A 15,074-nucleotide genomic window follows, 5' to 3' on the forward strand; every position below is an offset into this window, starting at 1 on the left:
GTCTTGGAAGAAATGCTCAGCTTTGGATGAATACGGATGTTTGGGAAAACTAGAACTCGAAGAAGCATTGCCTTTACTGTGCCTCCCTTCTTATTTATTATTTCTGTCACTTCTTATGTGATCCTGTCCCCAGCTTTGCCTCCCTGCCTGTTCCTTTTGATCTCCACTTCAGCCTCCATGGTTTCTCCATTATTTTCTGCAGTTGCTTCCCATGGGTCTCACACGCTTGGTCAGGTCGTATATTCCTATTCCTGCCCATGTATTCCCCCATCCCCAATGGCTAGAAAATCCTTGTCTCAGGCCCCTCCAGCATCTTCTTGCTTTTCTAGTTATTCTGCTTCTCAGCATTTCTTTTTTTCACTTTTTTAGCCTCTTCTTTGTCTCATCTGTATATTTCTGTCTTCTGACTCTGAGCTGTTATCCACTTAGCAAATGGTACATCAGGGCATTGTTCCTCTGAGCAATCTTCAGCACAGCCATCTGAAATGCTGCCATGAAGTGAGGCTACCTTGCTATTGTTCATTTTTTTCCATAGCCTATGCAAACTGCCTTGATCCAGGTCAAAAAGTATCATAATTGAGGAAATAAAATGCACAAAAATCTCCTTGATTATTTTTCCCCTAGAAATATAGAAGAGAAATGATTTTGAACCAGATACATAGAATAACACTTGTGTCACGCTAACAAACAGTGTTCTCTTGTTAGCATCTTATTGTAAATTCATTCTATAGGACCCTGATATCTAGTAACTTTTCATTTCCAAATAATAAGGACCTATCTATTACTTGCAAATTATTTTAATATGTCTTTTACATAAAAGACTGTCCCTTCCGAAAGCTCTCATTTGGAAAATAATTTTTAAAAATATTCACAGTGTGTGTTTATGTCCCCCTTTCTAGTCCAAACTCTAGCTATCTTAAGCTTTGTGTGTCTTTTAAAAAATAATAACAAAATGCCTATACTTTTTCATTCCTGTCAAAACAGGTTTACTAGAGTTAGTGAACTTAAAATAGTTATTGTATAAGTTAGAAAGTTGATTTGCTCTTTCCATCATGTTCATTGCCTTTTCACCACAGCAAAATTGTAAATGTAAACTTATTCCCTAGAAGATGAGCTGGGCTGCAATTTTCAGCTAATTGGGAGAAGCAGCCCTGAGTCGAGCACTGTCAGGCTGATTTGAGTCTTAAGATATGATGATGATTATTGTGTCAAATGTAATCAAGAATGTGGGCTGTGAACTGACTAAAGGCCTGGCTGTTTTTAATTCAGGTTCATATATGAAGTAGACCTCTGCTTCACTGGTAGTCACAGCTGGCTGTAAAAGTGAGCAATTTTAAAAATACAGTTCTGTTCTCTATGGAGCTGTAAGGATCAGGGGTTGGATGCAGAGGGAAAATATCCTCATTCTCTCCTTTAAAAATTCTATTTATTTTCAGTATAATGTTCTCATCTTGAAATTTCCGTGTAGCTCTGTATCAGTGGTTTTCAACCTCCTCAGATCCAATGCCAACCCCTTTCTTTCTTATAACAAATACTTTGTAACACCTTCCTTACTGTCATAAACTAAAATTTGTAGATAATATACCCTACCTACAGACACATTTTTTAAAAAGGGTGCACTGACTTTAATTTTAAAGAGAAATACGAGTCATTTATAATAAAATAATATGTATTTCAGTATGTAATGATTCAGTCAGGATCAAACTAGAACACAAATGAAGGTTCTAGTTGATTATACTGTGAATGCAATATCAACAAATGTGGGGTGACACCGGTGTGTTGTACCAGGACTCAAATACTGTGAGTGGCACTGGCCATCCATAGTGTAATTTTCCAAAACGCTAAACAATTTTTGACAAAATTCTTAACAACACAATGTAAAATTTTCCTTGGATTTTCATGGCAGTTAGTTGCATTTATGAAAAACTCAGTGTGTATTAAAATCTTGACAAAAGTCTTTTATATTTGCATGTAAAATTGAGTTAAGTTCTAGGTTCAGGTGTTTATAAACAGGGTTTCGCCCTACGTGCGTATCTAGTGGGACATTCAAAAGTATTATGGGACTTGGAACAGTGTTCTGTTGTATGTGGAGTCCTCCATCTCCAGCCCCTCCCCACGGAATACCAGTAGCACTCTTCAAGCACCCTGTTAGTCAAAATTCTCCCTCACTTTCCAGAAAGCCTCTGTTGTGTTGTCTGTAAGATTTGTTTGAATATTTTTTCCCGACGAGAACTGATCTATCAATTAATAAAATAACATTATTCTCTGAGAACCTAACCTTTTCTTTCTTGGTGATCCAGTTGCCATTTTATAAGACTGAATGAAATGAGCAAACATTTAACATCTGCTAGATTGTTTAGCACAGTCTTTAAAAATTCTGTGATTATCACTGCAGTTATAATCTATTGCCACCATCTTTATTAAATGCCCTGGTCTCTACAAAAGGGTGATGATGACCTTCCTTTCACAGCTATATTAATTGCCTTCTAACGAGATGTTGACAAATGCAATTGAATTCTATATTAAAATCACAGGAGATATTATTGTAGCTACCAAAGACATGTAAAATCATGAATGCTTCTTACATGGAGGCTGTGAGAGAAATATGAACCCATTTCTTGCAGAGACTAATCAGGTAATTTAGTAAAACAAACACAGATATAAACAGAGATTTGTTTAGAAAAACTTATATTACCTATATGTTTGAGGCAAAAATAATTTTTTTCACTGAAGAATTTTTAGAATGGTAGATAAGCAGAATGCAGCAGTGTGTTTACATTTCATCAGGACATTTGACAAGGTCTTTCATTATACTCCTATGACTAAGTTGGAGAAATGCTGCTACGTGCAAGGTAAACTGGGTGGTTTAGCAACCATTTCATGCTTTTACACAAAGAATGTTGATTAATAGAGCGGTGTTCAGGAATTCCCTGACAGTCCAGTGGTTAGGACTCAGCGCTTTCATTGCGGGTGGGGTGGGGTGGGGTGGGGGCCCGGGTTCAATCCCTGGTCGGGGAACTAAGATAAAAAAAAAAAAAAGATCAGTGTCAAGTGACGAAGGAAGATCTCTGGAGCTATGCCACAATGCTCTATTCTCATCCCTGACATACTAAATTGTTCTTAATGATGAACACTTCCGTTATGTTATGTTCTATGTTAGATTATGTTATGTTATTGGCCACTCCACATGGTTTGCGGGATCTTAGTTCCCCAACCAGGGATTGAACCCAGGCCCTCGGCAGTGAAAGCATGGAGTCCCAACCACTGGACTTCCAGGGAATTCCCTTATTGTTTTTTGGGGTTTTTTTTTGACAGAACATGAGTGGAGCTACAGAGAGGGTATCTGTTCCAATCTACGGGTGATGCAAAGCAGGGAAGGGAGGAATATGTTGGCTGACAGAGCCAAATGGGTGCCTGGATAGGATGGCTTTTAAGGCCCTTTTGGTACATGCTATCTCTGGACCAGGATCAAACTTACAGTCTATCAGAAAAGTTGCCAATCCAATGGATTCATTGTGACAGAACTTATTGTTTGCTTTGCCCTCTGTTTTTGCAATGCACCTAAAAATACATTGAATTAGCATTCTTTGCAGGAGTACATTTAATTTCTTTTTTCAAAAAATATATTGTTTTCGTGTAAGAGTAGCAGAGATTCAGTCACTGACAATTAAATGTGTCATGTTGCCCAGTGAAATAGTCCACGATTTCACTTTAACTGCTAGTACAAAACTTGATGAAAGATATAAGCTCCAAAGATTTAATATCCACACTTCTACAAAGCAAAACATAATTTTGATCCCAGGATTGCTTATTCTCATTTTTAAACACCTTAGTTATAACTGAGTAATAGTCTATTATGCAGTCAATTCTCTGTAACAAACAAGAGGATATCTATAAGTTACTGTGAGGTTCAACTGAAATAGTATATGAGAAAGCAATGTATAAACTTTAAAATTCTATACAAATATAAATTATTATTCAGTAAATTTGCATCAAGAAATAATTCTAATTTATCAGTGTTTTAGAAACAAGGGATTGTGACCTTCTCATTTTTAGAAGCTGTGCCTATTTCATTTTAATTTAATGTATTGAGTGTTAAGTGCCAGGAACTGTGGCGTCAGTCCTTGTCCTCAAGGAATTTACAGTAAGTTCATGATGATGGCTGATGATGATGATGATGATAATGAAGATATAGAGCCTTTTATAAGCGGTGCATTCATAAGTAAGAGGATTTTTGAAAGTACGTGCAGCCCTCAGATTTATTCCTTTAGTGTTGTAGTTTTACTTGAAAAAATAAATCCTTAATTTTTTACTATTCTTCATAAATTTGACTTGATTTTATAGAAGGCCATCGGTATATTTCACATAATCTAGTTCTTTTCAATGTAGTTTCTCCCCATAGTAATTAAAAGTAAGAAAGCAGGAAACTTTAAATCTTTATTTTGATCATTAGTTTTAATTAGCTCAAGTTATTTGTAATCCTACAAGTCTTATAAATCATATCTGAGTCATTAAAAGGGATTGAAAATTAAAAGGGCAATTCTTTTAGAGTCTACCAAGACAGAGTCACTTTGAGAGATTAATTCATTTCCCAACCAGTCTTATTAAAATGTACCTATTTTACTGTAATATTTCTAGGAAAGAAACATATGAAGGTTTGGTTTTCTTGTTAGATCATTTTAGTGTAAAACATTTCTCAAAAGATACAGATTTCCAGATTATCTTGGTATCATTAGCAAACGTAAATTACCATTATGAGAAGGTCACAACCGTATGTACTATAATTTTCTATTATTTCATAAGAATAAAAATATTTTATTCCTGACTGTAATGCCCGCTTTTAAAATAAAATCCTCAAGCCTACTTCAAGTCCAAAGTGCAGTATTCATTTTAATAGGTCTCTAAGGTGGCAGCTGAAGGTGATAAGCAAAGGAATGATAATTTTTGTCTTCACACAAATATACACCATAATCCTAATTCTTGTCATAATCACAGCAAATGAGGCGCTTTTGAGCATAGTACTATATTAATATCCATTATGTTTACCTCACAGGGAGATTGGCAAGTCTACCTTAAGAGAGAATGTCATAGTGGACTAGAGCCACTTACGTTGGAAACTGCCCAGCCTCTCTGAAAGTCAGGTTTCTCAACTATAAAATGTTGATGATAATAACAACCTACCCCATTAACCTCATCTAGTTGTTTAACATATCAAAGGAGAAGATACACAGAGAAGAGCTTGAAAACTGAAGAGCATTGTTTTAGTGCAAAATTCTATAACAATAAATGTTGAATTTAAAGGACTCTCAGAAGTGCATTATTAACCACAAGAGTGCTGAATGAGGAATTGAGTAATAAAAGTCACAAATATTTAGAGACTATAACTTGAAGTTCATATCAGGAATTATGAAATCGTTCGTATTTCTAAATTCCATTGAGAGACCTCTACTGTAAGTTCATATAATCAGTTGATATGTTTTTAGCCACTTCTTTCCTTTCAAAGGGAATCTGCTATACGTTCGCCTTTTGATCTTAGAAAATTGAACCAACCTGCCTTGCTGTCTTCTGAATATTATATAACAGCATCTAACAATCTACTGTTCTCCTATTTTTTCTAAGTTATTGGGGATGGGGATGCATATTTGCACAGTCTTGTGAGACTTCCAGGAGATGATCTTTTTCATTGGTTTTTATCCTAGTTTTCATATATCCTTTAGAAGAGAAGAAAGCTACTCAATCTAGCTTATCAACAATTAGGACAATATATCTTTTAAAGAGATTAACACTACCAGTGACCAAAACCAACTTAAAGATTCTCATTATACAAATCAGAGAGAATTTATTTAGAGTAGAAATTGTGTCCAATTATAAACCCAACCCTAATCTAAGTTTGTATTCATCTGGATGGTAGTATAACTGTACATTTTTTCTAAAGGTTTTTTACAGTTCTGTAAATATCCAAAATAATATTTTGAGTCTCTGTATGTAAACCAAACCAAATGTAATCAATTACTTCCGACATTATTTTTAAACTTCTCCAAATAGTACCTTAAGGTATTATATCAGTAGAAAAATATAAAACACAGATCTTAGACTAAAGAATGTTAACATTTTTGTTAACATCCAAGGTAGCGTCTTGAATACTGCACCTGTTCATAATATTTTGTATATTTTTTATCAATTTATTTTTCTCAGTGATAAATGCCTGAAACACAAGTCAAGTGAAGTGAGTAATGCAAAGAATAGTACAAAGTACATTTTTACTGCTGTCTCCTAACGTTTTCTTTTCAGAAATATCCCAATGCTTTTAGGAAAAGTGTATAATTATGGTTTTTTCTCTAATGATATATTGTGCAAATCTCAATTTTAAAAATGTCCGTAGATTAAAAAAATAAAAGAGATGGAACGTGTATTTTGAAATTCCTTACATGACTGATAATACCTATATTCCCTTAGTAGCCAAAGATAAAGTTCAGGTGATATATATTTTTTACTAAAACGTCTGTAGCATTGAAGAAAGTTTAAATAGATAGCTTCAAAACTGTGGTTTATCTTTAGAGGACTAATCTATTTCTTCGTGCAAGTGTGTTGCTTCTGCATATGTCAGAAAGTCATCCTGCGTTGTCTGGGGTGACGAAAGATAGGAATGAGTTTTCTGAGAACTAATCAGCAATACTTTGGGAACATTTAGGTTGTGGTTTGCAATTAACTGTGGAGAGTTTGAGTAATTTAGTACCAGACCTCAGGAGAGGGGATGAAAACCTCATAATGCATATGTCGGTTAACAGAAAACCAGCAGATTTGTGTTGAAAATGGATTTTTTTTGTGTTGAAGCAAAGACCGGCTAGATCTTTCTACTGGAGTTAGGGTGAGAGAATATCTTTGCGTGTGTGGGTTCCCTCTGGGTAGGTTTATATGTGTTTCAATGATGCCGCTTATGGTAAAGTAACAAATAGATAAATTTGTGCTCCAAAATGAAGGCCAGGATTCGGAGGCATAAACTTTCCTGCACTTTTCTTTCTTTTACTACAATGAATATATCAGAGAGGAGTGGACACCAATATCTATTTTCAGAGTTAGAAAAACCTCTTTTTTAGGATGCAAGACTTGGGCTATGATCCCAGTTCTGCCACTTACTTGTGTGCAACTTTGGGGAAGTCATTATGGTTCTCTCAGAATCAGTCTTCCCAACAGCAAAATGAAACCAGCAGTAACCTATGACATATATCTAAAAGGTTTCTGATTTGTATGAAAATCAATTCAATTAGGCAAACTTTTATTGAGCATCCATCACTGTATTTTAAGATAAAGCCCAGCTAGATGATCCCCACTTCCTTTGATGAGAAAAAGAAACAAACGTTTAAAAAGATAAACATTTGCTTATTTGATAAACAAGTGTTTATCACTTGTTTGGCAAATTGAGATATAAGTTCATGAATACAGTGTGATGCATATTACATTTGGGCTACTGGTAGGGAATCCAGATGAACTATAACCGAAATCATATTGTAACTATAGTTAAATGTTTACCTATGTGTCTCCCCCACCAGAGTTGAATATGTTAAATGCCGAAGTCCATGTCCATGTCTCATTGACTTTTGTGTCACCATCACCAAGCATAAATCCTGGCACATAATACATATGGACTAGATGCATGGATCACCTAATGAATGAGATGTTGGTAGGCTTGTGGAAATAAGAATGAGGTTCAGATTTAAAGATAATCTGTGTGGAGGTTGAACCCACTAGAATGAAACATCCAACTGGAAGCATACAAAGAAACAGAGAAACACACTGTAAGTAGAAAAAATAGGGGATACCTTGTGAAATGGTGAGAGAATAAATCTGAGCATACTTTAAAATCTTTAAAGAGCTATATAGATTATTAGATTTAAATTTTATTTTCTATGCTGGACCTTACAGCCTTCATCTCACACCCTTTGTCAATCGTTCCATTAAAAGGACAGAGTATATTTCTCACTTTAGAGTTTGATAACAGAGGAGAAAAGAGAAACATCCTCTCATTGCCACAACCCTTTTGGGTCATATATCTAAGTAGATGTTGCCCAAAGACAAATAAAGCCACAGTCTTAGAATTGTTGCTAGAAAGGGAACTAATGGGATACTAGTCCAAGCATTATTGAAGGATTTGGCTTAGATTCACGCTTTTCATTAGTGTACATTACTAATAGAATTGCTGGAGAGTAAAAGGAATCCTTTCTACAAACTGCTGTATAGCCATAGGTAATAAAATTCTAGCTGCCCCTTGCAAATACAACGTAGAGTTATTTTTTTTAATCAAAATTCATTTATTTACTAGCAAACTAGTAGAGACTGTTATGGTTACAGAGAATTTGAATGTCAGGTTAACTCTGGTTCTATGAGTAGTGTTTGACGTTGCCAGAAATCTTTTGGTCCAAAGTCCAAGTGGTTGCTGCTAAGGTACTCACTTTCTGTGATCTATGTCTAACAACAAAAAAAAGGGAAAAAAAAGGAAGTCATCCTGTAATCCTTCCCCTAAAAATATCATAGGAAATGCTAGTGGTTAAAATGCAAATAAACCAAGAAGGAAAGATTGAGAGTGTTTTATTTGGTTACTCCATGACAATACCAGGGCACAGACGGAAGTATTATTTAGTAGAAGACTAAGTGCTGTGAATTTCCCATTGTCACACTTTCAGAAACACCTGGGCAAAATAGCCTTCTATATCAGACTGAGCCTTTTTTTCCCTAAAAATATTCAATGTGTTTGTTTCTGTTTGCTTATATATATATTTATTATATATGTATATATTAAAAGTCCTATAATATAGTGCACTGATTAAATATCACCCATCCATGTATCTGATCATGGAATATTGTCTATACATTAATTAAGCTCTTCAGCCTTACCTTGGAAAGTAGTAGGTTTCCCTTTTCTCTTTTGCTTTTTGTGTATTAGGTTGACCCATAAGGAATTAGTGATATTCAACTTAACAGAAAATCTGGAGTCTTAGAGATTTATTCAGAGATACCATGGTGTGTGTGTATGAAGGAGCAGGTTATTACTTACCTGATTGCATCATTGATAATCAGTTCTTAAAAAGAAAATGGAGGTACTGAAGACATGCCTTCTGTGATTTTTCCCCTTTATGCAGACTCGTCTCTGGATGAACACCTTCTTGGGCAGATGCAGGATTGCACTAAGCTTTATAGCTCCGGCACTTTGCCCCTTCAGTAGATTCTTGCAGCTCCAGCACTTTGCCCCTTCAGTAGATTCTTGCTTCTAACTGGTGATGATGCAACTCTGCCTTATCTATAGATCTCCTTAAAGGGCACCCAAAGGTGCAGTGGCTCTTCAGGCTCAATTGCTGAGTGTGAGAATCCTCCGTCCTGTCTCCTTTTGAGACCACAATCTGTGCAAGTATAGTTATGTATTTCTCCACATACATTTTGTAACAAGTATATTTTTCAAATTTTTATTTAGTGTGACAGTTCAGCAGGTCAAGTTCTCCAAAAGGCAGATCCTGAGAAAGCAATTAACGTGCAGGAATTTTTTCTGGAGAGTGCTCTCAGGATAACACCTGTGAGAGAGGAAGGGGAAGGAAGCACAGTAGGGCGGAAGGAGAAGCTGGGCTTTAATTCAGTTGCAGCCACAACATCAGTCAACCCTCCTCCTCTCCGCTCCCTTCCCGAATTGTCCTGAGTCGGAGCAAGGGGACCAGGCTTCTATAGCCCACACATTAACCAGTCACTGGATGCAACCTGCCTCCAGTTGCTTTCCTAGAAGCTAAAGCAAAACATACGTCAGTCCTGAAGAGGGGTCTAGGCAGACCCAGCACAGCATCCACTGCACCAGTAGTTCTCAAAGTTTGGTCTCTAGCGTCAGTGATTCTCAAACTTTAGCGTATATCAGGATCACCTGGAAGGCTTGTTGATATACAGCTTGCTGGCCTCCACACACAGAATTTCTGATTCAGTAGGTCTAGGGCAAGGCTTGAGAATTTGCATTTCTAATAAGTTCTCAGTTGCTGCTGATGCTGCTGGGCTGCGGAACAGACTTTGGGAACCACCCTGCCTGTATTTATGGAGGTTGGTGTATGGTGCCCTTATGAATAGAAGTAAAACCTTTTGAAGTCACTGTCCCATTCCACACTCCATCAAATTCTCAGCTATTTTTATGCATTATAAAGCTGGAATTGCTGGTAATTAAAATTTGTTATATAAAAAGTACTTAACCAATGCAGTAGATTATACTTGTAAAGCATTATTACTATTTTATGATATCTGGTCATTCTTACTTTTAAAGTTCAGCCAGATTTTCTCCAGGGTCTATAATTTGATAATCTGGATAGGGGAATTAAAAAAAAAATCTATGTTCAAGATCTTTTTTGTTTTTAATAGACTTATTTTATTTATTTTTTATGCTGCGTTGGGTCTTCTTTGCTGTGCGCGGGCTTTCTCTAGTTGCAGCTATTCTGCAGTGCACGGGATTTTTGTTGCGGTGGCTTCTCTTGTTGCGGAGCACGGGCTCTAGGCCTGCAGGCTTCAGTAGTTGTGGCATGTGGGCTTCAGTAGTTGTGGCTCGCGGGCTCTAGAGCACAGGCTCAGTAGCTGTGGTACACGGGCTTAGTTGCTCCGCGGTATGTGGGATCTTCCCAGACCAGGGCTTGAACCCGTGTCCCCTGCATTGGGAGGCGGATTCTTAACCACTGCGCCACCAGGGAAGCCTGATGTTCCAGATCTTTAGTTTTGTTCTAGGCCAATTTTTTTTTTGTTTCTTTATGATTCTTATTATTTCTACATTTTTATTTTATCATATAAGCCATTTAAAGCCATATGGTAACGGAAAATTTTAAAGTATGGCCTATAGTCAGAGCTATTTGGAATGCACAAATATGGCATACAAGTACCCTTGACTCATTTCTAGTCTAGACTTGGCACAATTAAAGTTTAAGAATTCAGTGTACATAGATTGATTTCAGGAGAAAGGATGCAGCCCTAAGTCTCCCACACAAGCAGGATAACAGTCTCACCTCTGATCAAAGAGATTTTTCTGCTATTGCTGCCGTTGAATTTTTTTTAACGTATTTCCAAACTAGAAAATATTCAGCCTGATGTTGTCAGTATTTCAGACCACGAGGGTATCGTTTAGGAAAACAGTGCCTTAGGGTCCTGAAAGAGTTACTGCTCTTCCCTAAGGGCCTAATTTACAAAGCAGCAAACTCAGTGGTAGGATTTGGCTGGAAATCTCATTGTCTCGGTAGAACCCTTTCATCTGATTTATGTGCATCACATTTTAGAAAGTTATTTACTAGTTACTTTCTCTGGAAGCAGAGGTAAGTGGTGTTTCTCTTTAAAGACAGAGGAGCTAAGATGCATCAGGTGCAGCTCATCATGATGATGAAGCTGGTAATAAAATGCACAGTATCTAATTCTCCAAGCTTCACTCTGCCATGAGGGAGTTTCACACTGCTCTTTTATTTCGTGTGAATTTGGAGTATGTTAGAATATATATCAGTGTCTAACCCTGCATTTGTCTTCTGCAATGTGACAGCTTATTTCTATGCCAGATTTGGAGCTGGTGGTGGAGTAAATCTTAGTGATTTGCAATGCACGAGGCAACCTAAAATATTAGGTTGAACGGGATGAAATTGCCCCTTTTGTAGGTCAGAAATGGTCAAACATTAGCAATTACACATGCTTCAACCTGTACATTTGTACGTTTCATGACAGATGATAACATTAAGATTCTCAGTGTTGTTGCAACGGTTCTGAATTTTTAAATCATATTAAATAAAAAAATAAATAAGCAAATAACGATATTTTGATATTTCTCCCTGCATTGATAATTTGCCTGGAAACTAAATAAGCAGGGAGCCAGCAGTTCAGGTTAGCCCTTGAACTCCATGAGGTTTAACTGATTTGCCCAACCAGAACACAAAGCTACCTTTCAGCTGTGCAGTATTCAAGTTTATTTAGGAGTTGATAAATAGCTTAGTGCAATGCTTCCTTTTTTCCAGTAGCTGCATCCTCATAAACCTATTCTACCCTCCACCAGTTAATGCAGACAGAAGATTTTTATCCAGTATGAGCACCGAAACTACACTGTGGAAGACTGTATGCTCAGCAAAAACCTCACCCATGATGAATAAACAGCTCTTCCGGGGACTTTGCTGCCGCTGGCTTGGCAGGAGTTGTTTATTGCCTGGTTTGCACATCCCATGATAAAGTTGCTGCTGAAATAAATTGCAGTTTTGCATAATTATTGACAGTCACATCTTAACAAGCAGTGTGTATCATATTCAAGTGTTCAATTTTTTTTAAATCCATTTTTAGCTTATGTTTAATCCCAGAAAGTGTTTGTGTAATAATAGAAGGCAAATATGGCATGTAAATAGAGTACTAATTTCCTCACTGCAGACAAAATTTACCTGAATCTTTTTTAGATGGGACTGTTATTGCCTCAGGCAGTTTTCCTTCCCAAGCTATTATTATGTAGATGTTTGCTGAGGGCATGTGTGTGTGTATCCACAATACATGCATTATATATATTGTCAGAAAATATGAATAACTTTTCTTTAGACTTTTGTGTCATTAGGGAATTTGGTTCATTCCGTCTAAAAGATTAGAGAAATGAGAATGGGATGTGGGCAGAGGGAACTAACATTTTTGAGCAACCGTAATATGTGACTACATAATGTGTGAGGCACTCAGCTTTACACACAGTGTTGTATTTTCGCTCTTATCACAGCAATATGTATTGCAGATGAGAAATCAGAGAGGTTGAGTAACTTGCCATATCACACACTTGGTAGAGGCTATTGGGATTTGAACCCAGATCTGTCTGGATTTTAGGCTCCACTTTTTCCATTACGCATAACATTTTTCTTTTGGAAAATATTCTCAGTTGTATGACCATCAGGTAATGAAAATTAAAGCTAACACAATTAGAACATGATAGTGTTATGCAAAATTACATTTTGTACAATGGTTTCTATGAAATACATGGTTTTCCTACTTCTGAGTCTTTTTGTTCTCTTTTGTTCTTCAGTCCCCTTCTCTTTCTTCCTCCAGTGTTCAACTTTCTGTTCTAGGTTTGCATTTCTCCTGGCCTGTCTAATCATGATTTCCTGCCTCAGGTGACATCAAAGATAAGCATGCTATAGATTTTAGGGTTTTACCTATAAAGATTAGCTTAAACTTTTGCAGCATATTAAAATAAGCTTTCAAAATTGACCATCAGAAACTAAAAAGTTTAAAAAAAATTTTTTTTGGAAAATTCACATGTGAACTTTCAAAAGTCTAAAAGTCCAAATACACACACACACACACACACACACACACACACACACACGCTGTTCTAGTGGTTGATGCTTTGAAGAGCAGTTTTAGCAACAACTCACCCCTTTGTTCGTATATTACAATTTAGTCCCCTGGACTTTGCTCTTTTCGTGGGATTCACTGGGTGCGCCTTTCTGATGTTTGAGGAGAATTGCATCTGGACATTTGTTCTTTTGCAGAGTGAGTGAGCGAGAGACTGCTTTGGAAGAAACTCATAGATTACTGCAACAGTTCCCGCTGGACCTGGAGAAGTTTCTTGCCTGGATTACGGAAGCCGAAACAACTGCCAACGTCCTGCAGGATGCCACCCATAAGGAAAGGCTCCTAGAAGACTCCAAGGGAGTAAGAGAGCTGATGAAACAATGGCAAGTAAGTCAAGCATTTCTACTTTATCCCTCTTGTGAATCCAGTTGAGGAATTCTCAGCATTTGTCCTTGTAATTGATACGCTGTGGACGAACTAAAATAGTTGTTTTACATGGCCTTATGTATTTAAGCGTTTGGGCTAGAAGAAGAGAGACAGAGGAAAAAGGAAAAATCATTTATTATTTCATTTAATACCCCAGTCTTCTAAATAGTGTGTGTTTTTGACCAGGAAAAACTTGCCCGTAAAGCTAGAGCTTTGATAAGAAGAAACTTTGCTCAGAAGAATAAATTAGGGATTGGCTTATTAAATTTGAAAAAGTTGCCATTTTTGAGTATTTAATATTTTACATGGAAAGCATCTGTATGAATTGTCTGTTTTATTTTGCGTTGCTAACTGAATCAGTTTCCCTTCATTACTTGCCAGTAAGTTTTGAAATGTTAATCTGGCATTTTATAGCTTTCTTCCTAACATGATCTGTGAAAATAAAAATGATATAGCTAAATCTGTCATAGTTAATGATCACACAATTTTCGACAATTGTTTTTCCTAGAAACAAGAATTCTTGCTATAAAATTTCATATGCATAAACAGTGAAAACAGAAGTTTCAGGTAGTTTTGTTTACATGAAGTCTTGGTGAGAATCTTACTCTGTAGTTCAGGAAGGCTCCTGATGCCTACTTTCAGGACCTGACATAATTTTCCTGGCCTACAATGGAGTTTCGTTATGTATAGTTGAGTCTTCTGACTTGATGTAAGAAGTTTACTAGTACCGCAAAGAAAATTTGGAGTGTTAGTATAATAGGATCCATTTTTAGGACTAACTTCAGTTTTTTAATATTTTAAAATTATGATGAAAAAAGGGATAGTATATCCTAGGTTGAAAAATAATTCCAAAATCAAATCATATTAAGCAAAGTTTCATCTCCTCCCCTCCTTGTTGTTCTCCTCCTTTTCTTCTGTTTCGATAGAACATGTGATCTACTCGGATGCTCTCGTATGTAGAGTAGATGACAGTGGCAGTTTAGAGCTTCTTGGATTCCTCATTCTTTATCATTATCCTCGGCCCCCACTTGCTCCCCCACAATGTGTGTTGAGTTACTTTGATCATTTGGAGGTAGTTTGTTTAGAACAATACCTGACTTTATCTTCCCAGGTATCTCCCATGGCTTGTGAATGGAAATGCAGTGTAAAGTTCGTTTTTTGGTCACTCTTAGGTAAACAGTTAGAAAATGTGCTGCTGTAACATATTTGATTTATGATATTTCATAAGTAAAATTTTATTTCTCCTTGTCCATGCCCATAAAGCCACCCTAGGATTTTAGATACGTGGATTCACATACTCCCCTCAGCTATGGTAAATAAAGAGTAAAACCTTAAATGGATTT

The 15,074-nt window shown here is 36.6% G+C and overlaps 1 protein-coding gene across 1 annotated transcript in view; it reads left to right on the forward strand.

The window, feature by feature from the left end:
• The window catches only part of DMD (dystrophin), a 2,123,521-nt gene that overhangs the window by 1,598,187 nt on the left and 510,260 nt on the right, over nt 1-15,074 (forward strand). Inside the window, exon 55 of the mRNA XM_060138437.1 lies at nt 13,503-13,692. Coding sequence (XP_059994420.1) covers nt 13,503-13,692 — 190 coding nt within the window. The remainder of the gene's footprint in view (nt 1-13,502; nt 13,693-15,074) is intronic.

Source organism: Lagenorhynchus albirostris, chromosome X, assembly GCF_949774975.1.
Source record: "Lagenorhynchus albirostris chromosome X, mLagAlb1.1, whole genome shotgun sequence".
NCBI classification, from domain to species: domain Eukaryota; kingdom Metazoa; phylum Chordata; class Mammalia; order Artiodactyla; family Delphinidae; genus Lagenorhynchus; species Lagenorhynchus albirostris.